A 27,740-nucleotide genomic window follows, 5' to 3' on the forward strand; every position below is an offset into this window, starting at 1 on the left:
AGGTTAAGAGCTGTTTGCATGACAAAAATCAAACATCCCACGCTGGGTAAAGGGCACTGTTGCAAAACTTACTGTAACAGGTCTGATTGATTGAAGAGAATATGTGAAAACAACCCTGTTTTCCTGGCATTGTCACCAGCGGTTAAGGAGGGATTTGTCATGTTTTTGTTTTATAAACAAGCTCTATATTAATATATTTTTTGTTGTTAAAAAACACAAAGTCTATAAATGATTGACTCATGGGATACCTGGAATATCAGTGAAGGGTTGCATGATGATGAGTGTGTGGGTGTGGAGCAGGGGCGGGTGTCTTGAAGGCTATTTAAAAGATGCTGACTCAGCTTCCCCAGTATCATCTCAGTCAACCATGGGTCTCCCTGGGATTCAGATGTGGACGTGGACACTTTGTGTTTTCTTCAGCTGTGTGGGTCGAGCATTGGCAGGACCGTAAGTTTACTTGAAACTGTCTCAGAAAAATAATAAGCGTGTTTTTGATTTAATTGAACATGAAACTTTGCTGCCAGTTTTGGAGTTTCTTCAATATCAGATCCAATAAGATCTCTACTGTTTGTTTCTGTGGCTGTAGGCAGTACATGGTGGCCATTCCTGCGACCCTTGAAGCTGGGGCTGAGACCAAATTCTGTGCGAGTCTCCTGCAGCCCAACGAGACTCTGGTCATGACCGTCACTCTGAAGTCTTCAGAGGCGAATACAACCCTCCTTACGCGGACGTCCAACACAGAATTTCATATATGCACTCAATTTGAGGTGAGCTCTCAAGATTTGATTTAATTAATTGGTTGTCCCAGAATGTTAACATGCAGTATGGGTTAAAATCATAGAAGCTTAGAAAAAATATGTTAGTGTGAACATGTACAATATATGTTCCATTGGCATAAATGAAACAAGTCACAATAGCTCACATGAAAAAAGTTACGTTAGCACATAACACTCAATGTAAAGTGAGCTCTCAAGATTTGATTTATTTGCTCATTTCCACAACATTCATTGAAAATGTGTTGATTAAAATACAACATTAGAACCTCAATGGGATTACGCAACACATATAGTACACACACAGATTTATAAACAAAAGCACACAAAATATTCCAGAATTATTTCTTCAGTAAGAGAGAGTAAGAGGTTCTCACCGTGTTCGTGAAATATGTTTTGTCACAGGTTCCTTTAGGGCAGAATGAAGAAGTGCAGAATTTTGAGGTGGAGGTACGAGGCGACACTTTTTACTCAAAAGAAGTCCGGAAAGTCCTGATCAAAGTTTATCATCCAAAGACATTCGTCCAAACAGATAAACCAATCTACCTCCCTGGACAAACAGGTAACCTTGAGTTGATGATCTATGATGTTGTATACAATATGGTACTATACTGTAATATAGACAGATTTCCCCTTTAATAATAATTGGGATGTGAGTGCAACACAGGGTAGAACATAATGCACCTTGCTTGTTTGGAGTTAAATGAATGCAGCAGTCATCCTTACTTTCCTAAAACTTTTTGTATTTTATGTCACACGTCAACATTAACTCTCACAGGTAGTGAGAAATGAATAGTGTGTGCTCTCAAGATTTGATTAATTAGCTTAATTCATTGAAAATGTGTTGATTAAAATACAGAGAAATTAATTGTGTGCCCCAGAATTTCAACAGGCAGTATGGATTAAAATCACAGATTAGAAACAAAATGTTAGCATGGAAAATGCATGTGTGAGCATATATGAAAAAGTAGCATTAGCTTATATGAAAAGTTACATAGGTATATATGTAAAAAGTCACGTTAGCATATGAAAAAAGTTGCGTTAGCACTAGAAAAAAAATCACATTTGCATATATGACAAAGCAACATTCGCTTCTATGAAAAAAGTTACGTTGGCATATATGTAAAACTAACATTAGCGTGAAAAAAGGTTAAGTTAGTATATATGAATAAGCAACATTGGCATTTGTAAAAAAAAAAGGTTACTTCAGCATTTATGAAAAAGTAACATTAGCTTATATAAAAAATACATAAGCATATAAGAAAAAGACTTGCTCATATGGAGAAAGTGATGCTAGCATATTTGAAAAAGTAACATCAGCTAATATGAATAAAGCTACATTAGCATATATGAACATTAACATTAGTAAATAAAGTAAACGTTACGTTAGCATATATGAAAAAAATCACTTTAGCTTATATAAAAAACTAATAATAGCATGTGTAAAAAGGGGAAGTTAGCATACATAAATAAGTAACATTGGCTTACATGAAAAAAAGTACGTTAGCATTCATGTAAAAGTTACATTAGTTTATTAGGTAAAAGTCACGTCAGCATGAACATTACATTACATTACAGTCATTTAGCAGACACTTTTATCCAAAGCGACTTACAATTCAGTATCTATCTACACACCGTAGACGCAGCTACGGGAGCAATTCTGGGGTTAAGCGTCTTGCTCAAGGACACATTGACATGAGACTAGCAGAGCAGGAGCCGGGGATCGAACCACATGTGCGAAAAAATAACATTAGCTTACATGAAAAAGTTCCGTAAGCACATATGAAAAAAGTCCCGTTAATATGTATGAAAAAAGTTACATTAGCATGTATGAAAAAAGTTACGTTATAACATGTATGAAAAAGTTACATTAGTATGTATGAAAAAGTTACTTTATAATATGTATGAAAAAATTGATGTTGGCATTTATGAAATGTTCGCTGTTTTCCTGCTGCACCAGTTAAGAGCACAGTTCCCCACAGTCTAGATATCATATTGGTTATGTTACACTTTTTGCAATATTAATATAAAATTGTAACTTAGTATAGTATCTTACTTTTAGATTGATGTTTTTCATCATCACCAGTTTCTGTACAAAACAATCCATCACCAATTTATTTTAAAATCCAAGACTGTGAACAGGTTATTAGATACTGATAACTAATAATGAGCTGAAAGGGAGGTTTTCCACTAAATTAAATTTGCAATATGTGCAGTTTTATGGCAGACAACAGAGGGAACTAGAAAATGCATTTCCTGCTGAAAATGCGTTGGAATGCTGAAAGCTGAAAGCTGAAATGAATTGCAAAAACATTGCTGAAAATACAGAAATGAGAGACTACCTGTCTGAAAAATGTTGAAGCCCGAAAGCATTTAAACTGCACTGCTGAAAACCCTTCTAGTTGAAACGTCTAACTATGGTGTCAGTAGCTAAAAATATGAGAAAGAAGAAGGCTTTGAAAGTTGAAGAAGTTTAACAGGATTTGAAGATTTTCTCCATAGATATCCCATAAAAAAAAATTGCAAAAAGCTTAATTCAAAAAGCTTAAAGATTACAAACATGAAACATCATATCACCCTCTCCTGAAAGAGCTGAACATTTTGATATTCTAACGGTTTCTGTGGCTTAAAAAATTTCAGCAGTAGTGATATCTGTAGTAGTAGTAGTAGTAGTAGTATAAGTTGTAGTTGTAGTAGAAGCATTGTTTGTAGTAGTAGTAGTAGTAGTATAAGTTGTAGTTGTAGTAGAAGCATTGTTTGTAGTAGAAGTATTAGTAGCATTAGAATAAGTTCTAGTAGTGGCAGTAGTGATATTTGTTGTAGTAGAAGAAGTTGTAGTTGTAGTAGAAGTATTATTAGTAGTAGAAGTATTAGCAGCATTAGAATAAGTACTAGTAGTAGCAGTAGTGATATTTGTAGTAGTAGTAGTAGTAGAAGTTGTAGTTGTAGTAGAAGTATTAGTAGTAGTAGAAGTATTAGTAATTAGAAGAAGTAGTGGTATCAGTAGTCGTAGTAATAGCTGTAGTAGTGGTCATAAGATTTAATATAACAGTAGTAGTAGTAGAATAAGTAGTAGCAGTAATAGTAATTGCAGTATTTGAAGTAGCAGTAATAGCAGTAGTAGTAGTACTAGTAGCATTCGTACTTATAGCTGTAGTAGTATTAGTACTGGTAGTGAATGAATACCAGCAGTAGTAGTAGTAGCAGTTGTAGTATAAGTAATAGTAGTAGTGGTAGTAATAGCAGTAGTGGTAGTAATAACAGCAGTAGTAGTAATAGTCGCAACAGCAAAAGTTGTAGTATTAGTAGCAGTAGTAGTAATACTAGAAATATTAGCAGCAGTAGTAGTGGTTGTCGCAGTATTAGTAAGAGCTTTAATTATTTCAACAAAAAAGCCTAATTTTTAGCTTAATGTTTAAATACAGTTAATCCATGGGGCTTTTATTTTGAAAGGGTGGGGCTGGATGGGGGAGAGAGGAGGAGAGGAGACATAATCATAATGTTTAAAACACACAAACAGAGGTTATTAAATGGCAGGCTTCATCGCAAGCATTCCAGTTAGATTTCACTCTGTGGGGGCTTTTATTTTGAAAGGGTGGGGCTGGGTGGGGGAGAGGAGACATAATCATAATGTCTGACAAACACAAACAGAGGTTATTAAATGGCAGGCTTCATCACAAGCATTCCAGTTAGATTTCACTCTGTGGGGCTTTTATTTGGAAAGGGTGGGGCTGGGTGGGACAGAGAGGAGACATGATCATAATGTTTGACAAACACAAACAGGTTATTAAATGACAGGCTTCATTACAAGCATTACAGTTATAATTCACTCTGTGGGGCTTTTATTTTGAAAGGGTGGGGCTGGGTGGGTGAGAGAGGGGGTGAGGAGACATAATCATAATGTGACTGAATACCTCCAAGTCATGTGTGTGTGTGTGTGTGTGTGTGTGTGTGTGTGTGTGTGTGCGTGTGTCTCAATGTCTCTGTGTTCATCAACTGCACTAATGACCTCATGTCACACAGCTGTGTGCTTGGGTGCATGAGTGTCACTGGTCGCCATGGTGATTGGAGCACCTGCGTGTTAGAGGCTAATTAGGAGAGATTAGATTAAACAGGGATTTTCAACAAAACTACCTGTCAAACAAGTGCACTTTATACCAAAACCATAAGTCCAATCAATAAAATAAGTGAACCGTGAGAGAGATAAGACTCTGCCGAACGCTCTGGTGTGTTTTTTTATGTTTGTGGTGTTAAAAATGTGAGCTCCAGCTCAAGTTACAAAACTGTTACTGTCTGCCTTCTTTGAGAAGTTTGTGGTCAGATTTAACATGGAGTCTAATGGAGCTGTCGGTTGGAGTTCATGTCGCTCTGCGGCTCTTTGAGCTAAATATGTAAATCTGTGGGATTCCACAGTCATGTGTCTACGACAAGGACAAGATTAGCTACGTTTCCATCCAAAAATTATGCATGTAGAGTGAAAATTGAGGAGTCAGTCGCAAAAGACAAATATTTTTTTCACAGAAATCTCAGGCTCCTCTTCACTCTAGCGGTGACATCACGCACTCTAAGTTGCGCAATACACACCCATTATAAAAGCAGAAAAGGACTGAAAAACACATACAAGCAAAAATGCTACTATTCAAAAAGTGTAAAAGATATCAAAATGATTATAACATACAATCATTGATCAGGGTTTTCTCAACATTTGAAAGTTGAAATGGTGTCTGTAGCTGAAAGTATGAGGAAGTAGAAGGATCTGAAAGTTGAAGAAGTTTAAGAGGATTTAAAAATATTCTCCATAGACATCCCATTCAAAAAATAAGGTGCAAAATGCTTAATAATTAAAAAAGTTGAAAGATTAGAAATATTATGAGAAATAGCACACATGAGCTGAACGAGCTGAACAGTTACATAGTTGAACGGTTTCTGTAGCTTAAAAACTGAAGAACAAGAAGAGTTTCAAAAAAAAGCGCGACGGAAGAAATAGTAAAAGTTGAATAAAGATTTGAAGAACAATACTTGGAATGCTGAATCAACATTCCAACAATAACGTAAATGCTAATAGCTAATGATTCTCGCTTTTACTAACTTGTGAATTCAACAGTAATGATATCATTTCTGAGCAGTTTTACTAGCCTGTTAGGATGTTTAACACTGCTGTAAAAGAGCTGCAAAAGCTTCATGTTGAATAATCTCTCTTTATCCCTCTCAGTGCATTTCAGAGTCATCACAATGGACTCCAAATTGAGACCTGCCAACGGGCTGGTGAGAGTTTACACAGTCTTTCTTTTCTTTAGATCTCATTCACAAAACCAGTGTTAGTGATACTGTTAGATAACAGTGCAGGTTTTAAAGTTATGTAATGAAGTGATCGACATCGATGTGCTGTGTGTCAATAGTACAGCCACGGCTCTTTAGGTAAACCTTCCAACATTTTAGCTAATCCATCGCCTCCTCATGCTAGTTTATAATTTTTATGGTATTTGAATCGGTAATAACAGTGAAACTATACTGAAGATTAAATAGAACCGTGTTTTTAAAAGAAAAACTGAACGACAGAGACTCTGAGGAGTTTTTATGTTAATGTAGTCCCACGTTTTATATTTACAAATCATGAATAAAGAGCTGAAGATTGTGTTTGCAGTAAATCTATGTGGATTGGAAAACACCACTGATTTCTTATTGAAAAATGTTGTGCAGTTTTTTTACATTCAGCTGAATTCATAAGGACTCTGTATGATGCAAACCAGCTTTAACAAATCTCCATTTTATTTTTATTTTGCAGTACAATATCATCGAAATTGAGGTAAGACTAATAGGAAAATATCCACACTTTAATACACAATATATTAGATTTAAAAGTTGTTGTGTTTTAACTTTGATCTATAAATGAATACCTTAAAGCAAGATGGTCCAGTTCACTTGTTTGTCTTTTAAAATTCAACATGTTGATTTTCATAAAAACATGCTTTAAAATCTGTGATGTCAACGTGAGAGTAAAGTTGTACGAGATGTTTGGCATTAATTCTGATAAAGATAAGTTAGTGGCAGGATATTTCAGAATTTATTTTGTTTATATTGTAATTGCTTTTATTGTTTCTGTTTTCACCATGTAAAGTGTCTTTGAGTAGCTTTTAAAGCGCTATACAAATAAAATGTATTATTATTATTATATTTCACACTGACCAACTTGAACAAGGCATTTATGAATGATGACTCTAAGTATAAAGCGTAACCTTAAAAAAATCATTCTTGACCGTGGAAACTAAAAAAATTCAGTTTTACAGGCTGCATTTTATTTCTTACTTGTAATTGACTGTTAACCTTCTTAAATCAAGTTCATTTAGTTTATCAAGTTTAAGATCACTGCATAAACTAGACGAGCTAATGACAGCTAGTAAGTGGACCTTAAGTTAAAATTTCTTTGTCTAAATACATTAAACTTCATTTAATAATATATATACTTTAATTCTGCAGGAATTTCTGTTTGTATATCTGCAACAGACAAAATACACTGATATCAATGTATCTGTAACTGGGCACTATTATTAGGCAGCATTGATCGGGATCAGTTTGAGAGTAGTTTCAAATAGTTAAATAGTAGGAAAACAAAGAGTACACATGCTGTGCGTTCCAATACCTTTACTACCACACTATTTAGTATGTTAGAAGAAATAAAAGTGTGATTTAAAATGCAAAATACAACTTTACACCAAACTTATGGCCTAGTTTCTTCTGCCATCTCATTGAAGGAGAAGAAGAAATGAGGTCCTTATGATTGTCATAAATTTATGTTCTTCACATTTACTTTTTTTTGACAGGATGCTAACAACAACCGGATTGGACAGTGGCTGAATCAAACATCCAACAGTAAGATATTGCAGCTTTCATACGACTTGAACTCTGAGGCCCGTCAAGGGATGTACCAAGTTATTGTGACGATCGGGTCGGAAAAAATTCATCACAACTTCAAGGTGGAGAAATACGGCAAGTTCCTTTTTTTTTTAACCTGCCATTTCAATCCATTTGTAATGAAGCAAGAATGCTAATAAACACATTTTGTCCCCAGTTTTGCCTAAATTTGACATAAAGATAAATGCATCTACCGAAGTAAGTATCGATCAGGAGGAAATCAAAGCTGAAGTATGTGCAATGTAAGTAAGCGCTCTTTTGCTCGTTACACTCTTAAATAATTCTAAAACTGGTCCAGTTTGGTGAGTGAATGAATGTCCTTCTCATCAGGTACACATTCGGACAAGCTGTTCCAGGCAGTGTTGAAGTTGAGATGTGCCGACTTCTAAATTACTACTATAGGAGGACTCCAATCAACCCTGAAGATCCGCAGGGAATCCCTGACGTGGTCGCCCCATGCCACAAGGAGATAAAGCAGGTACAGTTGCTATGGCGACAGTCTCATCTCTGCTATAAAAAAGGTGCATATAAGGGTTGACCCAGACAGCAGTCTTCAGCTCTTAAAAAGTGAAGTCAATGGTGAAGTTTCTTAAAGTTAAATAAGCTTCAGGTGGTTCCTCAGGTGTCGTTGCTGGGGCCCCTGGACATTTGTGTGAAAGTGTGTGAGTGTATTTACATGTGTTGCATGTGTTTAGTATGCATACACAGAGAGTGAAGCATCTCCAAAACTTTACATTTGTAAGTTAACGTTGGTAAAAAATTAACATTATGATGAATGTGCTTCTATAACTTTCGGGTTTGAACTGAAAAAGCGGAACAAATGGCCAGTTTAAAAGTTGATGTATTAAGGAGTAACAAGGGTGTTAAAAGGGGTAAGTTTGAAATGCCCCTTTGTTTTATTTCATTGTATTTGATCTTATTTCATTACTCGTTCTAGACGGACAAAGCAGGCTGCGCCACGTTTATCTTCACAATGTCAACTTTCACAAGAATTTCGCAAAAGGCGCTGCGAGATGACCTGCAGATCCGGGCCAAAGTGGAAGAGGAGGGCACAGGCAAGTCATATAATATTCTATATCATATTTATATGTGGAAAAGAGAGAGAGATTTACACTGCCGTGTTATGAAACAGTTGTTGTAACGTGGAGGCTTCTTATACAGGTATTTCACGCGAACAAGAGCAGAGAATAAGGATTTCATATGTCGTTGGTAAGCTGTCCTTCACCGACACGCCCAAGATTTATGACGAAGGCTCAAACGTGGAGGGAAAAGTAAGAGCATGTGGCCTTCACTTCTTTGTCAGGATTTTAGACGCGGTGTATTCTCGGTGATACGACTCTGTGCTTCCAACAGATTCAAGCAGTTCATTACAACAACACGCCCATTGCCGACATGCCGCTGTACCTGTTCGAGGGTGAAAGCTGGTCAACACGCCGGCTGCAGAATCTCACGACCAACAGCAATGGAGTCGTCACTTTCTCATTCAGCACGACTGAACTTAAAGGGGACATCCAACTCCGCGTAAGTAAGAAGTAGCACTACACTGGTTTCTCAATATGTCGGACGGTGCCGCCATCGTAGCAAGTAGCCGTATTGGAAATGTTTGCAGTGCCAATAGAGAGGCAAAGTCCCGCCCCTTCCGGTGTCACGCATGGGACCTAATTCTGGAAAAAAAATATGAATGGTAGTCAACAGCGAAATAAATATATGTTATTGATCCCGTTTAAATTCGATCATTAACTACACATAGGATGTTTGTCTTACGTTATCTTACCTTCTAGCTAGCTAAGTTAGCTATGTTCCAAATGTAATGTTATCTTACCTTCTAGCTAGCTAACTTAGCTATGTTCCAAATATAACGTTATCTTACCTTCTAGCTAGCTAACTTAGCTATGTTCCAAATATAACGTTATCTTACTTTACGACAAAATGAAAATCTCTTGACCTGCAAAATTATCTTTTACATTGACAAACATCATATGTGTAATTCATGAACAATTCAAACAGGATCAAATAATTGTTTGTCTCTCACCATTAACTACCATTGCTATTTTTTCAGAAACTAGGTCCCATGGTGGTCAAACAGGAGGGGCTTGACTTATCTCTAAACCTTAACATTCACTTTGTTTGTAAAAACTTTCTTCTGCCTCCATGAGCTCCTTTACAGAGTTTCTTTTCTGCTATCTAGGTCAGCAGCTTGCCGACATATGGCTACCCCGGTTACAGAACGCCGTACTACGAGGCTGGAGATCACACCGTGTCGTTGGTCCGACCTTCAACTCCACACACTCAAACAGTCAGCTCCCTGAAGGTGAAGCAGAATAATAACCCACTTCCATGTGACACAGAAGAAGAATTCACCATCCAATATGTTGTGGTAGGAGAAGCCCAGGGCTCCGTGGATGTGATGTATCTGGTGAGTGAAATATCTCTTACTGGTTCTCTTCTAGAGACGACATCTGGCTCAAAGAAAACACACTTATGCCCTTAATCAACTCACCAGGGGCCGTTTAATGCTGGGTTTCTGAACACATCTCTACTTTCAGATAACATAAAACACGAAAGTCTCCCGCTAGAGCCAGTTTGGCCGTTCTGGGCTGCCGTAGCAACATGGTGGTGCAAAAAAGACCACGTCCGCTCCCTTTGTAGATATAAATGGCTCTTTCAAAGCTAAATAATACATAACGATTGTTAGTTTCAGGTGATTAGACAACTGATTAAAACATAGTTATGACTATTGTTTTCGATTGCTGCCAATTAATCCCCCTATATGTTACTCACTGTTTTGTCCTTAAATAACAGCAGACAGCTGAAATCTGCCGTTAAATTAGTTTCTTTCTACATTATTCATTGTTTTGCAGGCCTTATCCCGAGGAGTCATCGTCATGCAAGGAGTTCAACGGGTCATTGTGCAAGAAAATTCAGGTGAGCAAAAAATAAAATTACCCTTTATAGCTAGCAAATAATTCTGTTTTATTGTTGAATGGAGGGAATGGTGGTTCATATATGAGTTGGTTTGTTTGTTTCAGTGAATGAGGGCGAGGTGTCCTTTAAGCTGATGGTGTCTGCTCACATGGCTCCATACATCCAAGTTGTGGCGTACGCCGTCCTCCCCAGTGAGAATGTGATCGCCAACAATGCAGACTTCCCTGTCGAGAAATGCTTCGGTCACAAGGTCAGTGTGAGCTGAAGATGTCACCGTGCTCGTCAATCAAACCGTATATTAAATATATATCAAATGTAATCTGGAAAATGTCGTTTTTTTATGATAAACTTGAATAAATCCAATAGTTTGAAGGAGATGTTTTCACATAAATATAAAATAGATATTAGAGATGAATTATGAGCTGTTTATCTTCCTAACACTAGCGCTAAGCACATTATGTTACATCATTAAATCTACAGTTTTTATCAATAAAAATACAATCTTTTATTTCCTTATCATTTGAATTGTTTCTGCAAAAACTCACTTTAGATGACAATAACAATGTAAAAAGATACAATTTAAAATATTTGACAGTTTACATTGACTTCAGGATGGCTGAAATTATTCCTCACAGTTGCCATACCAGTGCTTTGCCCTACAAGAAGCATTTATATTGACATTTTAGGAAAAACAAATAAACCGTTATTTGATACCGTGATATTTACCGTTATCGGAGGAAAACAGCGGTGTTGCAGGCAACGCAGGTGGGTGTCAACTCAATGAAAAGGCCAGTTATTTAGAGTAAAATACACATTTGTGTCATGTTGAAAAGATCATAGCTTCTCATTTACTCTTAACTATGAATCCCACTGTAATCCTAGACCTTAAATGGTGTTAAGATAAGCAGCTAGCTAACTTAGCTATGTTCCAAATATAATGTTATCTTACCTTCTAGCTAGCTAACTTAGCTATGTTCCAAATGTAACATTATCTTACGTATTAGCAAGGTAACTTAGCTATGTTCCAAATATAATGTTATGTTACCTGTTAGCAAGCTAACTTAGCTATGTTCCAAATGTGACGTTATCTTCTGCTTTACCCTACAAGAAGCATTTATATTTAAACCATGATATTTACCGTTACTGTAGGAACGCAGGCGATGCTTTTCTAGTGAATCCTAGCGCTTGAATGCTGCCAGGAAGAGCAGTGAGATTCATGATAATGCCTCATCCACCACTAACTGTCTTTTCTGTGTCAGGTGTCCCTGGAGTTCTCTCCGTCCTCGGCTGTCCCAGGAGAGGAGACCACCCTGCAGCTGACGGCCCAGCCCGACTCTCTGTGCGGTGTGAGTGCCATCGACCAGAGCGTCCTCATCAAGGAGCCGGGGAAAAGTCTGGACGCAGACAAGGTACCTGCTGGAGTCAAACCACAAATCCATCTGCATTTACTTCATTAACGTCATCAGTTTTTCCTCCTGTCATGGTCAATCTGTCTTCCTTTTCCCCCTCTTGTCAGTCGTCCATTATACATTTTGGAAATGGAAAAAGTTTAGATCACATATGTGATGATATGAAGAGTCTGTCTGAAGGATAAAGGCACTGTTTAGACAAATGAAGTTCCCCAATTGTCAGATCTTTATAGAACAAATAACATTTTTACGGTTTACAGCTTTGAACCATTTAGTTTAATTTAGTTTTATTTATTTTGCACAATTTAAACATTTAACTATAAAATAAAAATATACAAACATAACAGAGATAAATAAATATCACAGTGCAGCAAGAGGCAAAAAGCCAACTGGGCTTATTTGAAGCCTCCACCTATATAATATTAAAATGTAACAATATTACAGAGAACATAAAATTAATATGCATGAGACTACATAAAATATTATTGACAAGATGTTTTTACAAGATATGAAATATGATAACAATATTAATACATTACAAACAACAAAAGAAAAGAAAACGTAATTGTGTCGTGTGTGTGCGTGTGAGAGTAAGCATGCACGTGTTTGTTCAGGAGATATTGGTTTATACACCTGCATTAACTCATAAGCAGTAGTAATGCTACAAGTCCCTACGAGTGAAACAACTATGAATATAATATAACGGCTAAAACAAGAAATACATGAACAATAATGCATAAAAAAGCAATTACAAAACAGCAATTAGATTTTCTTTTAGGCACCTTTTGAAACATTTTATAGAGGAACATTTTTTGTTAGGTGGGAAAAGTCATTCCGAAGTTTGGTTCCCCTAAATCTTATTGAAAATTTACCTCTGCCATGTCTTTTTTCTTCAGATATTCAACCTGTTGGCCGTCTCAAAAGTCTCCTACATTCCGTATATGGTTGAAGATTCCATGGAATGTTTGCGCGTGAGACCGAGAAGATACATTTTGCCGATGCCCGATGTGCAGACAGAGGATGCTCATACGACTTTCGCGGTACAAACATGAATGCACAATATCTTTGTATTGTTTGTTGTAGTATGTTTTGCTGTTGCACATTTCAGTTGACGCCTGTATGTTGTTGTATTATCTAGAATGTGGGGATGAAGATGGCAACAAACTTGCAAATCCGAGTGCCTTCGTGCCTCAAGTACAAAGGAAGAGAATTCCACCAGGGCCACAACTATGGTGACTTATTTTGTTTTGTTATTTTGCTCTATTAAGTGACACATTGCTGAATATTTACCAGCATTAAAAACAGGGTTTTTTTGTTTCTGATGGATTATGTTCTGCTTTATTTTCAGGTATTGTTGAGAGTTATCAAGTTTCCAGTTTAGCCAGAATGGACACACCAGCAATGGCTGGTGCTGCAGGTCCCGTAGCTTCCCCACCTGATAACTCACCAATAGAGACGGTCCGCGCTTTCTTCCCTGAGACCTGGATATGGGACCTGGTGGAAGTGGGGTGAGCTTTTTTTGAGTACACTAAGGAAAATGTATTAGTTCACCAGTGTGCACAGTACACGCCACCAGAGGTCAGTCTCTACCATAGACTGTGTATAAGAATCGGATGCCCTCATTCGTTTGTGGACTGCAGTTGTGAAGCCTTGAGTTTGGCATTTTGGACGTCGCCATCTTGTTTTTATTGTAAGCAGAAGTGACATGAGAGGGTGGAGCTTAAGTACAACTGAACGCTGAGAACACTGAGACATTTTTAGGCGACCAAAATGTTACAATTAACTTTCATAAGGTAAAAAAAAAACACTGTGAAAGAGTTAAAGTTGTAAGACGAAAACACCGACAACTTCCAGACCGGACGACGTAGTGGTAGAGACCTGTCAATCACAAGGTAGTCCCGCCTTAAAGCATATGCTTTATAGAGATTGAGACCATAAACTCATGTTTACAATGTTTACTGAGGGAATAAATCAACTTCTGGTTCTGCCGAGTGAAGCCAATACATTTGTTAAAGCTGCATTCTCTCTAGTGTCCATCAGGGGGCGACTCCTCTGGTTGTATAGTCTAGTCTAAAATGACTCTACTTCTCTCTTGATTTATTCCCTCAGTAAACATTGTAAACATGAGTTTATGGTCTCAATCTCTAGTTTCCAGTCTTCTTCAATACAGCATGATGCTCATTTAGTACATTATGGTCCATTTAGAGTCAAACAGACCATAAAGCAGGGTATGCTTTAGGGGCGGGGCTACACAGTGATTGACAGGTCTCGACCAGAGACGTATATGGCGTCTCTACTTCACTCCTCCTCAGTCCATATATGGTCACTTCCTGTTCACTGGTTGCAAAAAAACTAGAATTGCCAAACTTGAGGCTTCAAAGCATCCACAAACCAATGAGAGACGTTACGACAACTATGTTCTTATATACAGTCCAAGGGGAAAACTTTGGTGAACTTGCTGGTGAATATCCCCTCATTAAGTGTTTCAACTATTGCCGGAATTTCTTCAGTAACAACAAACCCTGTTTTGCTGCATTTTTTTGAATTTCGGTCATTCTGAGATCTCAGTAATGCAGCATATTAAACAATTTCACATTTACACATTATTTTTAGGTCACAGTAAGTATAATATAATGTGTCTGTGTGTGTGTGTGTGTGTGTGTGTCTGCTGTATCAGAGGCTCTGGAACGAAGGACGTGTCCCTCATCGTCCCAGACACCATCACCACCTGGGAGACGGAGGCCTTCTGTCTGTCCCCTCAGGGTTTCGGCCTGGCCCCCCGTAAAGAGATCACTGTCTTCCAGCCCTTCTTCCTGGAGCTCAGCCTGCCCTACTCCATCATCCGGGGGGAGCACTTTGAACTGAAGGCGACCATCTTCAACTACTTGAGCAGCTGCATCATGGTAACCAAGGTTTTCATGTAGACTTGAATGCTAACATGCCGATGTTTAGCGGCTGTAATGTTCACTGAGCTTATTCCTCGATTATACAAGATCAAGACAAGAAGTATCTGTAACAAAATATAAATAAAGAGCAAAACATAGACTTTGGACCTCTTAAGCTCGAGTGCCCCCTTTTTTGGGGGGCTGTGGAGAAAGCTTAGCATATACCGTCGAAAAAAATGCACTTATCATGAACGAATATAATGATGTTGCACATCAAATTAAACACCGGGCTACAAGAATATGTAAGCCGTTTGTACATGCTCCAAACACAACTCAAACATCAACTAAATGAATTACCAGATATCAAAATCCATATAGTGCCACCTACAACAAAGCATCAGTGAGATATGAGCCAAAGAACACCAACAACAGAAATCGCTTCATCAAACAATAGTTGTAAAATTTCTCTAACCTTTGCTGTTTTTCCGTGATATGTTTATTTTCCCGGTAATTCCACACTGAAATATGTTAGAGCTACGTCCTGCGTTACACTAAAATCGTACCGGGCATTTCTACATTGCTGTTAGTCCAAGCAGGAAGTCACAGATGGCACGTCTCACAGGAGGGCACCCTGCTGATTCTGATTGGCTAACAGTGCTGTCACCCTCATTTTGGTCGGTATAGCTAAATTCTATTGGCTCTAACGCTTCAAATGAGGTGTCAATCAATGAAATCGACCAATGGGTTGCTGAGATAGAGCCCTGTGTACTCACAGGGGGCTGACATCGAGAAAAACTCCAGTACGCAGAGAGGGTTCAGAGAGGATTCTGGCTTTCAAAATAAAGCCAAAACTGCTGTATTTGGATGCATTGAACACCATTAGTGATATACTGTACAAGTGAAATATATAGTTTGAAAATTCAAATGGTACAGATGGTGCCAAAATGACCAGTTTGGAGACCTCGCCTGAACTCTCTGTACTAAAACCTCTCTAATTTTGTTCTACTTCACTTTTTCAAAGTTACATCATTACATCATCATTACAAAGAAATAATAATCCTGAAAGTGCTTTTTTCTTTTTTAGGCTAACCTGAAACTTTTTTAATTTGTGCTAACCAGTAACATATATACTGATATTTACAGATCCGAACAAATCTCACAAGTGTTCCCTTTATTATAACACCAAAATTATTCAGATACACCTTGTGGTTGCAGAGATAAACTCTTTTTAGTATGGGTATGCAATTTTCGAGCAGGGGCCTTCAAAATAGGTCAGTTTTTGAAAGGTTAAGAATATATCCATAAAATCTGACCTCTTTCTCTACTAACTTTGTTTTATCTGAATACTTCCCTCTCAATAGAGGAACCACACAGGACCGTCCACTACTCCTCTGCTCTGCTACATCTTTATGAGAGACGGAACAACAAAACTGAAGAGAACACAGATAATTCGTTTCTGAATTGTGTTTATTAGCCGACGATCTCCTCTTTTATATTTTTGACCCAAATTAATCCAAAGTTTTGAATGCACAACAGACTTTTGGGTTATTATAATAAAAAGCAAAGGGGCAATGCTAGTCTGACATACAACGGTGGTTAGAGTGGTGATAAAGCTGCACATGGTCCATGTGCAGCTTTATGGTCCATTTAGAGTCAAATAGACCATAAAACCAGGGTATGCTTTAGGGGCGGGGCTACACAGTGATTGACAGGTCTCTACTAGAGACGTATACGGCGTCTACAGTACTTTTCAAACTGCGTCAGAATTTGATCATCTCATCTCATCTCATCATCACCCGCTAATCCGGGATCGGTTCGCGGGGGCAACAGCTCCAGCAGGGGACCCGAAACTTCCCTTTCCCGGGCCACATCAGCCAGCTCTGACTGGGGGATCCCGAGGCGCTCCCAGGCCAGTTTGGAGATATAGTCCCTCCACCTGATCCTGGGCCTCCCTCAGGGTCTCCTCCCAGCTGGTCGTGCCTGGAACACCTCCCTAGGGAGGCGCCCAAGTGGCATCATCATGTTTTGGTTTGATACGGCGTTTGCAATATAAATGTCCAGTTTTAAAATATATATTGTCTCTCTTGACCAGGTCTCCGTGACTCCGGCCCCCTCCTTAGACTACACCCTCACCCCCCTCTCCGGAGACAAGTACACTGCCTGTTTGTGCAGCAGTGAGCGCAGGACCGTGAGCTGGACCATGGCCCCCTCAGCCTTAGGTGAGAGTCAGGCTTTCATCCACACTGGTGTTACAGGCTGTGGGATCCACCTCAGAGACTAAATGATTCGACACTCCTGGATCTGTTTTTAGGAGTCGTGAACGTGACGGTGGCCGCCGAGGCCGTGGCATCCCACGCTTCTTGTGACAACGAGATTGTGAGCGTGCCGGAGAGAGGTCGCATCGACGTGGTCACACGGTCTCTCATTGTGAAGGTCGGTACTTTAAAACAAGATGACAAAGTCAAAGTTCTACCGTCTTATTGAATGGAAAGTCTCAATGATTTTGTTTCCTCTCAGGCTGAAGGAATTGAGATGTCAAAGACCTACAACTGGCTGCTCTGCCCGAAAGGTCAGTGTGTTTTACACCAAACATCACAGTTCATCACACTGTTTTAGAGCAGATTCATTTAATGCAGTTATTTAAAGTTACTGTGAGGAACTTCTAACTGGTCCTGAACCAGTCTCAGTTTAGTCCTATCAGACCTCCATCAGTAAAGAGACCATCAGAGAGAAGATGGTCTATTTCTATAGAGTTATTCTTAATTAATGCTCGTCATCGGTGCCACCGGGTCGGATTCTGGTGAAACCAGATGAAATCATGCAGGTTCACCAGAAACTCCTTCCGCTCAGACTCCAGCAGAGACCGGTCCACCGGGGACAGACCCAGATCCCCCAGCAGAGACCGGTACACCGTGGACAGACCCAGATCCTCCAGCAGAGACCGGTCCACCGGGGACAGAACCAGATCCCCCAGCAGAGATCGGTCAACCGTGGACAGACCCAGATCCTCCAGCAGAGACCGGTCCACCGGGGACAGACCCAGATCCCCCAGCAGAGACCGGTCAACCGTGGACAGACCCAGATCCTCCAGCAGAGACCGGTCCACCGTGGACAGACCCAGACCCAGAGCTCCGGAGGGAGGAGGAGAGCTCAGCTCCCGGCAGTAGCAGCAGCAGCATCTCCTCCCCCTCCTCCTCCTTCAGGAGCTTCTCCTGAGAGAGCTTCTCCTCTCTGGGAGTCAACACCGACACCACGCTGCTGGAGACCCAGGACGTATTGCTGGACCCGCTGGAGGGGCAGACTGTCAGACCCTGCTGCAGTAAATGAGAGGTTTTCTATAGGGAGTCTGGTGTTCAGAGACACTACCACTTTAGTTCACAGGGACCAACAGAATCAACACAAAGTTAAAGTTCTTCACAGTAGCTTTAAATACATGTTATCAACCATCTAGCATCTTGTTTCAGTTCATGATCCTCTAACCATCCGTTCAATGTGAATGACGTCTTTGTTTTACTGCTGATCTGTTTGTTCTCTGTCCACAGGAGAGGCTCTGACAGAGGAAGTAGACCTACAGCTCCCCGGGGACATGATTGTTGGATCAGCCCGTTCTTCAGTATCAGTCCTGGGTAAACTAATCAATCCATTTTGGTTGAGTTTTGCTGTTAACCAAACAAATCGTTATGCTTTCAATGATCAACTTGAGATTTAATACAAGCTTTAGTCGATACATTTAAAAAACAGCTTTGTGTTGTTTTTATCAGCGCTAAACAGAAAACACAATCGTATTTAGTAAACTGGAGGAAATAATGTAAATATGAACATTTTAAAGAAACAGTACCAAACTGATTAACTAAATTTAATGCAAAGTGCATTTCTAATGAGCTTCATTCTGGCAAAATAACAACATGTTTTTTACACTTTGATTATCTGTGTCTTTAGTAAACCAGAGCTCAGGTCAGTCACATGTTCGGTCTTTTTCTTTTGTGTGTGCAGGTGACATTCTGGGCCGAGCCCTGAACAACCTGGATGGGCTGCTGAGGATGCCGTACGGATGTGGAGAGCAGAACATGGCGCTCCTCGCCCCCAACATCTACATCCTCCAGTACCTGAGAAACACTCAGCAGCTCACCTCAGCCATCACCGACAAGGCCACCAAGTTCCTGACCAGCGGTGAGTCTAGCTAAAACAACACATTTAAGACCTTAATTATGAGAAGTGTACCCACAGTCTGGTGCTGGATGCACCCTGGTGGTGACCTTTGGTTGCCTCTTTTCTTTCCCCCTAACTTCCTGTCATCAAAGCATTCAAGACTTCTTACAGACATTTACTTTAAAACATGAACTCAATAAATACCAATGTGTGTGATGCAGGCTACCAGCGACAACTGAACTACAAGCACCATGATGGAGCTTACAGCACGTTTGGATCAGGAAGGGGGAACACCTGGTGAGAACAGTGATGATGTCATACAGTTTAGCTTTTCAGGGCTTTACATTAACCCTCTGAACCCCAGAAACCCGTCGGCGGGAGTGAAAAGCATGTTTTTCTTTATACAATCGTGGAAACTGCAGCTTTTATCAGAGCCAAAAACAACAACATAGCGACGGCCGTAATCCAAGATGGCGACAGCAAAATCGTTGAACTCGAGGGTTCGAAACATCAGTCGCCATGACCACGTCCACTTCTTATACAGTCTGTGCTTTACTGTCGAGTCCTGCTTTCATACTGAGAGAGAGGAGATGATGAGATTCCACTTCATCAGCATGTTTTTGTGATGAAATGTGACGTCATGCTTTCTTAAAACCCTGTTGTCCCTTGTGAGAAGTTCTTCAACGTGCTACATGAACACAAGCATGTACATGATGTCTTATTTAATCGTTTTAATGTCTCAACTTCTTCCTCAGGCTAACTGCGTTTGTGGTGCGATCGTTTGCCAAAGCCCAGTCCTTCATCTACATCGACCCGATAAAGATAGAAGAGTCCGTGAATTGGCTGAAAAATAAACAACGAGAGAGCGGATGTTTCGAACAGTCAGGAAAACTCTTCAACAACAGAATGAAGGTAGATAAAGTTGTCACCGTCCCAAAAATCATTTTAACATCTCTGAAGTCAGTAAAGCATCAAAAATACTAAATGTTATGCTTTTACTTTGTTTTAGTAAGTTTGTGTTTTTCTTCATAAAAATACAAAATTCAAAGGATTAGGAAATAAAAGATTGTATTTTTATTGATAAATAAATCTCTTCATTATTATTATTAATGATGTATAATAATGTGTTTAGAGCTCGTGTTATGAAGTTAAACATCATAATTCATCTCTAATATCTATTTTATATTCATGTGAAAACATCTCCTTCAAACTACTGGATTTATTCAAGTTTTTCATCAAAACTACATTTTACAGATTACACGTGAACACATCACGATAACGTTATAATTCACCTTCAGCCTGTACTCATGTTCACTGAGCAGAGCCTGAAGGCATCATGATGTCACTGAAGTGAACCTCCGTTGGTTAGCCGTTAGCGGTGCTGCTAACGTTACTAGCTCTCCACCTGTTGGTTTAAACACTGATTGGTTGTTTACAATGAAACATGATCAGAGATCAGAGACTAGAACCACATGTTCTACTGAATACTGGAGGAGAACCATCGTCAGGAGAACTTTATTTATACTGTGATGGTTAACGTTAAACTTTATTTACACTGTGATGTTAACGTTAAATCTTCATTTACACTCTGATGGTTAATGTCAAAACTTTCTTTACACTCTGATGGTTAACGTTAAACTTTATTTACGCTCTGATGGTTAACTTAAAACTTTATTTACACTCTGATGGTTAACGTACGGATCACGGATCATCAACGGTCCGTTACTCCTCTACTGGTTACCAGTGATCAAAGTCTCGTTGTTGGATGTTTGCTGATGATCTTTGTGTCTGCATCATGTTTCCTCTCTTTAGGGCGGTGTGTCTGATGAAGTGACTCTCACTGCTTACATCACTGCTGCCTTCTTGGAGATGAATACGTCCGTAGAAGTGAGTAGAAACAACTAATGCACCACGAATAATATCATAACTTTAAATAAGAATTTTCCTTTGTAATGATTTTTACACAAACCAAGAACGTTACACAGACAAGAAAGAAAGAAACAGAAAGTTATGTTGATCAATGTTCTGTCCGGTTAGTTAGTTAGTTAGTAAATGTTATGTAGTGTTGATGGGCAATAATGATAATAATTATATTGATTGAAAAAAAACAACAACTAATTAGCCAGCTGTTCAACTAGAGCTGAAATACTGATTAATAACTATACATTAGTTTTGTTTTTTTTAAAATAAAATTTTCCCAGGGGAGCATCCCCCTGCTCCCCCCAATAGGATTAGGGTGCTTTTCACCTTTTTCACCTCTTATGAGTTTGCAGGTATGATTATAACATTATATATTATTTCAGTACTCTCTGGTTGTAGAAAATATTTGAAACATTAACTCTGCTTGCGTATTTTTTACTTCCTTAACACTCACGGTGCCTCTAAAATTTTCTACTGTTGTTGAATTAATTTTTCTTCTGATTTAAAACAAAACAGATTTGGAAAGTTTTGTCCACATTCCCAAATGATTCTGTGATGCCTTCCACCATTTAACCGTCCTCCTCCCAACGTATTTAACATACAAGGACTTCCTACTTAATAAACAGAATCTGGTTGTCATTCTAGGCCTCATTTGATATTTTGAATATGTATTGGTTGTGGTATTAATCCGTCAGGTCGGTGTTAATTAATACTTGACTCCTGACTTTTTTTTTCCATTAACTGAAGTTCTTTGTTTTGCTGAAAGTATGAATTTGTTCACACAAAATAGAATAAACTCTCTGTGAGTAGAACAATAAAACGAGTCCTGAGATGGTTATTTATGATCTGTTCTAGAACCCTGAAGTGAAGAAGAGCGTGTTGTGCCTCAAAGAGTCTATGGATGACCTCAGTAACACCTACATCACGGCTCTGATGGCATACGTCTTCACCCTGGCAGGAGACATGGAGGCCAGAGGTTACCTTCTGAAGCACCTGGACTCGGTCTCAATACAACAAGGTGAGAAGTGATCCTCCTGAAGGAAATTCATTCATCACTGTGAATGGAGCTTCACCTTGTCTGTTTTTACGTCTGTTTTTAGGAGGTTTCCTCCACTGGTCTCAGACATCAACAGAGACGTCGGCCTCTCTCTCCGTGGAGATCAGCTCCTACGTGCTGCTGGCTAAACTCAGCGCCTCTCCGACGGCTGAAGACCTCGGCTACGCCACGCGCGTTGTCAGGTGGCTGACGACCCAGCAGAACTACTACGGAGGCTTCTCCTCCACGCAGGTAGGATAAAAACACCTGGAGAGAGGTGAAGCCCCGCCCCTTCAGGTGCACCACCACAGGACCTTATTTCGACAGTGTCCTGCTACTGCCTGAAGACGTTGCAATATATATATATATATATATATATATATATATATATATATATATATATATACGCGTCAATATTACCAGTAGTATCATTGAGGTTCAATTGAGATATTGCTTCTCTCTTTTCTGCATTTTAGATTCATACTCTTGGATTGAATCTTGTATTTGTGACGGACAGTCTTGAACTTGAGAGCAGCTGTTGCTTCATAGAAACACATAGTTGACAGCGCAGTGTGTCACTGTTTACCACGGTGATTAGGGCGAATGACATACCTTTTGAAATGAGATCTGTATTCGAGATATATATCTTTGGACATTACATTTCTGTATTTATGATGGAAAGACTTGAACTTAACATTTGTTAACATGAACCTCATTCTGAGCTTCATGTTAAGATACAATTACTCCATGGGGCTTTTATTTTGAAAGGGTGGGACTGGGTGGGTGAGAGAGGGGGAGAGGAGACAGAATCATAATGTGACTGAATTGACTGAATATCTCCAAGTCATGTATGTGTGTGTGTGTGTGTGTGTGTGTGTGTCTCAGTGTCTCTGTGTGTTTAACAGCACTAATGAGCTCATATCAAACACCTGTGTGCTTGGGTGCATGTGTGTCACTTGTTGCCATGGTAATAGCAGCACCTGTGTGTTAGAGGCTAATTAAGAGAGATTAGAGTAAACAGGGATTATCAACAAAACTACATGTCAAACCTCTGCCCCCTATACCAAAAACATGAGTCCAATCAACAACATATGGGTATCATGAGAGAGAAAAGACTCTGCCGAACGCGCTGATGTGGGTTTTATCTTTGTTCAAAATGTGAGCTCCAGAGCAAAATACAAAACTGGTAGCGTCTGCTTTCTTTGAGAAGTTAGTGGTCAGATTTAACATGGAGTCTAATGAAGCAGTTGGTTGGAGTTCATGTCGCTCTATGGCTTCTTGAGCCAAATGTGTAAGTCTGTTGGATTCCATAGACGCATGACTGCGACCAGCACAACATTTCCAAGCTTTTTGGCCAAAAATTCTGTATTGAGAGTAAACATTGTGGGACTCGGCGCAATTTGTTTGTAAAAATCACAGAATACTTTTCATGCTCTGCTCCACTCTGACCGTGATGTCATCACTCTAGCACTTAACAAGCCGTGCAATACACACCCATTATAAAATGTGAAACGGACCCAAAATTTTCTTGAAACTTAATCTGTGACTTCATGAAAATTGTGCTAGCTATCAAAATGCCCATTTGGTTCAATAAAGTCAAGCTTTTTGTCTACGTGTTAAACTTTGAATCATTTTTCTACGTTAAGGTCTTGCTAGTCAATATGGGCCCAAACTTAAGTGTTTATTCACGCCAAAACCCCATTCAAGTCAATGGGTCGATTTTGCTCCGTTGTTCGCGATTTTTGGGAAAACCGCTTGGCGAATCTCTGAGAAACGTCATAGCACACCATTCCTGTTCAGGCCGCACATTTTGATGTATTTTTTGCACAGATGTTGGCAACGCTGTGTGAGGAGAAGCGCGGCAAACTTTTAGGCAGAAAATGGAAAATAAGAAGAAGCCCGCAGGATTATAGTCAGTGTGCTTTGGCACAGGCAGTTTTACTGCCTTTGTGCCACAAAGCCACACTGAAAAATGATTTGATCCAGTTTGAATTTCCTCAACCAAACAATTAGAGAGACCTGAACTTGGTAAAAGTGAACTCCTACATATGAAAGCTGCTGCATGTAGAAACAAAAGTAAAAATACATTCAAGCACATGAAGTACATTGTTGTTTTGTGTGTGTGTGTTGTAGGACACAGTGGTGGCTCTTCAGGCTCTGGCTCTCTACTCCACGCTGGTGTTCAGTCCCGGTGGTTCGAGCACGGTGACGGTCCAGTCTCCCAGCGGCCAGCTGACATTTGACGTGAACCAGAACAACAAGCTGCTCTACCAGGAGAAGCTGCTGCAGGACGTGACAGGAAAGTTCAGCCTAGAGGTGCAGGGCAGTGCATGCGCTGTGATGCAGGTCAGTGGTTCACTGCAGGATGTACGTGCACCCCCACAAACACTGATAAAATACGACCTAATGTCAGCGGCCCAGTAGCTGGAAGAGCCATACCTCTAATTCACCTCCACCTGCACTATGCTTTGTTTAAAAGAAAGGGTGTAATCTGACGATTTCAATTATTATAAAAGGATTTTGTTAAATACATTGGAAAATACTGAAACATATGTAAATTTAGCTTCATGAAGTGTGGTCCAGATTGCTAACTATTTATAAAAAAACGACTAATCTTAAAGAGCTGAAATAGAGAGTCCTCTTGTTTTATCTCCAGTTGGCTTCAGTTAACGTTTGAAGATTAATTGTTCACCCATATTATTATATAATATTTCACCAAGGTGGGAGGTTAAAGGTTCAGATATAAATAACAATATGTCATCTGCATAAAGTGAGACATTATGACCTAAACCCACACGGCAAATACCTTTTGATGCCGACATTTTTTTCAAAAGTAATAGCCAGTGGCTCCCCATTGCCCGGGCAAAGTATCATTGTCTTGAAACCATAGAAATGAAATAGGAGTAGAAGGGACATTCCTATTTAAATCAACATAGCAGGATGGTCAGAGTGGCCGCCATTGTCATTGCGCCGTTGCCATTGCGCCCGTTGTAACGGGCTAACTTCTGTCTACACTAAACCGACTTACTACAAGTAACGGAGTGGAGTAGAAACGTTCGGAAGCGTAGAGAGAAGATTCAGTGTTTAATATTTAACAACTTAATGCTTCTTCTACACGCTCTTGTCACATTGTCAGGAAGCACATTGCTAACTTTGTTCAGGTCATTTTCTGTTACCAGTGTAGCATTAAAGGATGGTGGAATTAGCAAGCTAGCTAGATAACTAGTGGACAACTTGCTAGTTAGCTAGCTTTATAATTCCACCATGCTTTAATGCTACACTGGTAACAGAAAAAAGAGCCGAACGGTGGGCTGGATCTAACGGTTCCTCCACCTCACTCCCCATCGTTTGGAGAAGGACAAGCTAACTAGGTAACTAGCCAGCCATCTGTCTCCGGTTACCATAGCAACTAACGTGTCAAATAACCACATAAAACAGTTACATTTCTGTTCTACTCATATTTTATTTCTATGCTTTTAACCTAGGAGAAAAGGCAGATATTCGATTTTCTTTAGCAGTAGGTGATTTATTTTTCACCTGAAAAAGATGCAAATATAAGGTTAGGGTCTTCTACTGTATTGTACATTTTTACTTTCATATAGATCAGATATAAATTGTTTCACGTACATTTATATGCTCAATTTACACGTTCAAAAGTAACCCAATCAATGCTTAAATGCAGCAACGTAAAACTAGCATGTGAAAATGGGACCCCCTTGAAAACAAATCTTGAGTAAAAGACATTCTTGTTTATGAATGTTAAACCTTCCCTTGTGTACCTCTTTCTGAGATTTCGAATCACTATAACATCCCAATTCCTGCTGATGCCACCACTCTCAGAGTCGAGGTCACACCAGAGGCCACCTGCCCCAGCCAAAGACCCAAACTCACTCTGAAGATCACGGTCCAGTAAGTAGTCCCAGCAAGCAGATCCACGTGAACTCAGTAACCATTGGTAGATGTGCGTTGGAGAAATGTTAATAACTTGGTAGCAGATTAACATCACAGTTTTTATTCTGCTTGTATTATAGGTATAGTGGAAAGGAGATCAGTACAAACATGGTGATCCTGGATATCAAAATGCTCTCTGGGTTTGTCCCAGACCCAGAGTCTTTGAGTGCGGTGAGTTTATTACATTAACTTTCACCTTTAGGCTTCATCCACACTGCTACGTTTTCCTTTTAAAATGGCGTTTTAAAACAAAAATGCTCTCTGTCCAGACCACAGACTGTATATGAGAAGTGGACGTAGTCGTTGTGACATCACTCATTGGTTTGTGGATGTTTTAAGGGGCTCCAGTTTGGCATTTAGGCCGTCACCATCTTGTTTTTTTTGCAACCAGTGAACAGGAAGTGACCATATCTGGACTGAATCACCATACAGCCCCGCCCTAAAGCATAACCTGCTTTATGGTCTATTTGACTCTAAATGGACCATAATTTACAAAATTATGTATAATTGTAGAAAGTCAGAATTCACGCTTCGTCAGGACAAGACGACAAGGAAATCACTTTTAAATGCTTGTTTTCTGAATGGAGTTTGGATCGATCTGTGCTAGGCTATGCTAACATTGTAGCTGCTCCATCAACACTCAAAATAGCATCATCTAAATCCATCTTTTTTACAAGGAAAACGTAGTCGTGTGGATGTCGCCCTAGTAGAAATAGAAAAGTTTTCACCTGTTCTTGATGAAGCGTCTGGCTGACTTGTCGTCTCATCGCAGCTCAAAGGCGCCCTGCTGGTGGATCGAGTGGAACACAACGGGGATCACGTCCTGGTCTACATAACGGAGGTGAGGAGGAATTCACAGCCAGGAAACAAGACTCAACGCTCTCCAAGATTTTGTGACTCACGGTGTCGTCTTGTTTTTTTTCTTTCTCAACAGTTACTGCAGGAGGTACCCATCAACTACAGATTGGAGCTCATTCAGGAGCTCCCTGTGCAGAACCTGAAGCCAGCCGTGGTCAAGATCTACGACTACTACCAACCGAGTAAGACTTGAAGAACAGATATCAGAATACTGATTCCTAGTAGTACATGTGTTCACTGTGATGGACTGTTAATCAATCTCTTCTTCTTCTTTCTTTTCTCTCAGGTGACCAGGATGACACGGAATACATCTACCCCTGTGTTACAGGTAACAATCTGTCACAACATGCAGAAGCACTGCTATGGTTTTTATATACAAAACGTCATTTAATAACCAAAAACATTTTCATTGCAACCTCAAAAAGTATGTTTAGTTTACTTATTTTTGCACAATTTAAACAATAACAAAAATAAATAAACAAACATAACAGAAATAAATAATACCATAGTGGAGGAAGAGGCAAAAAAGGCCAACTGGGCTTATTTAAAGCCTCCACTTATATAATATTAGAATTTCACAATATTACAGATAACATAAAATTAATATGCATAAGATACGACTACGTACAATAGTATTGACAAGATGCTTTTACAAGATATGAAATATGCACAACATTTTGGAAATCAATAGATTCTTATAATTGTCACAGTGAATGATGGTTTGTTTATTTTTATGTTTTTGCAGCTTGAAGTGTGAAGTAGAGTTAGCCGTCGAGCGGTCGCTGATTCCAGTAAAAGATACGTGTTGTGTTCCTGAACACCGCGTCTACAAACAGTCAACACATATTTTTGTCCTTTTGTAGCTGTGTAACTATTGTATGAAGTGAAATGCATGACGGACAATAAAGTAATGTGATGTGAA

The 27,740-nt window shown here is 39.4% G+C and overlaps 1 protein-coding gene across 4 annotated transcripts; it reads left to right on the forward strand.

The window, feature by feature from the left end:
- Nucleotides 1-334: 334 nt before the first annotated feature.
- On the forward strand, nucleotides 335-27,740 carry LOC137866008 (alpha-2-macroglobulin-like). 4 transcript variants are annotated; one of them, XM_068701675.1, is made up of 36 exons: nucleotides 341-447; nucleotides 587-767; nucleotides 1,179-1,335; nucleotides 5,986-6,038; nucleotides 6,559-6,579; nucleotides 7,595-7,760; nucleotides 7,843-7,927; nucleotides 8,016-8,163; nucleotides 8,623-8,740; nucleotides 8,847-8,956; nucleotides 9,039-9,206; nucleotides 9,874-10,101; nucleotides 10,547-10,610; nucleotides 10,715-10,860; nucleotides 11,870-12,019; nucleotides 12,916-13,059; nucleotides 13,158-13,251; nucleotides 13,368-13,527; nucleotides 14,697-14,922; nucleotides 16,997-17,123; nucleotides 17,216-17,337; nucleotides 17,422-17,473; nucleotides 18,447-18,530; nucleotides 18,898-19,074; nucleotides 19,275-19,350; nucleotides 19,809-19,965; nucleotides 20,866-20,940; nucleotides 21,829-21,991; nucleotides 22,074-22,261; nucleotides 24,143-24,355; nucleotides 25,800-25,918; nucleotides 26,041-26,131; nucleotides 26,733-26,801; nucleotides 26,895-27,000; nucleotides 27,105-27,146; nucleotides 27,564-27,740. In XM_068701675.1, exons 1-36 carry the CDS (start codon nucleotides 368-370, stop codon nucleotides 27,566-27,568), a joined length of 4,365 nt encoding a protein of 1,454 aa, XP_068557776.1. In that variant the 5' UTR covers nucleotides 341-367; the 3' UTR covers nucleotides 27,569-27,740. The 4 variants fall into 4 exon arrangements, with proteins under 4 accessions (XP_068557859.1, XP_068557776.1, XP_068558027.1 ...); XM_068701758.1 differs by lacking the exons at nucleotides 26,733-26,801; nucleotides 26,895-27,000; nucleotides 27,105-27,146; nucleotides 27,564-27,740 and having other exon boundaries at nucleotides 335-447; nucleotides 25,850-25,918; XM_068701926.1 differs by lacking the exons at nucleotides 341-447; nucleotides 587-767; nucleotides 1,179-1,335; nucleotides 5,986-6,038; nucleotides 6,559-6,579 and having other exon boundaries at nucleotides 7,671-7,760; nucleotides 7,843-7,883; nucleotides 8,088-8,163.

This window comes from Cebidichthys violaceus, unplaced genomic scaffold (assembly GCF_023349555.1).
Source record: "Cebidichthys violaceus isolate CVI_PGR_0920_01 unplaced genomic scaffold, fCebVio1.0.p SCAF_1, whole genome shotgun sequence".
In the NCBI taxonomy this organism is placed as follows: domain Eukaryota; kingdom Metazoa; phylum Chordata; class Actinopteri; order Perciformes; family Stichaeidae; genus Cebidichthys; species Cebidichthys violaceus.

What these genes read in the sequence shown, in the direction of transcription:
- LOC137866008 (XM_068701675.1), top strand. Translation starts at nt 368, where the DNA reads ATGGGTCTCCCTGGGATTCAGATGTGGACGTGGACACTTTGTGTTTTC. An exon ending in AGAAATGCTTCGGTCACAAG is followed by an intron (nt 10,861 to 11,869) that starts GTCAGTGTGAGC and finishes TTTCTGTGTCAG; the next exon opens with GTGTCCCTGGAGTTCTCTCC. An exon ending in CTCGGTCTCAATACAACAAG is followed by an intron (nt 21,992 to 22,073) that starts GTGAGAAGTGAT and finishes GTCTGTTTTTAG; the next exon opens with GAGGTTTCCTCCACTGGTCT.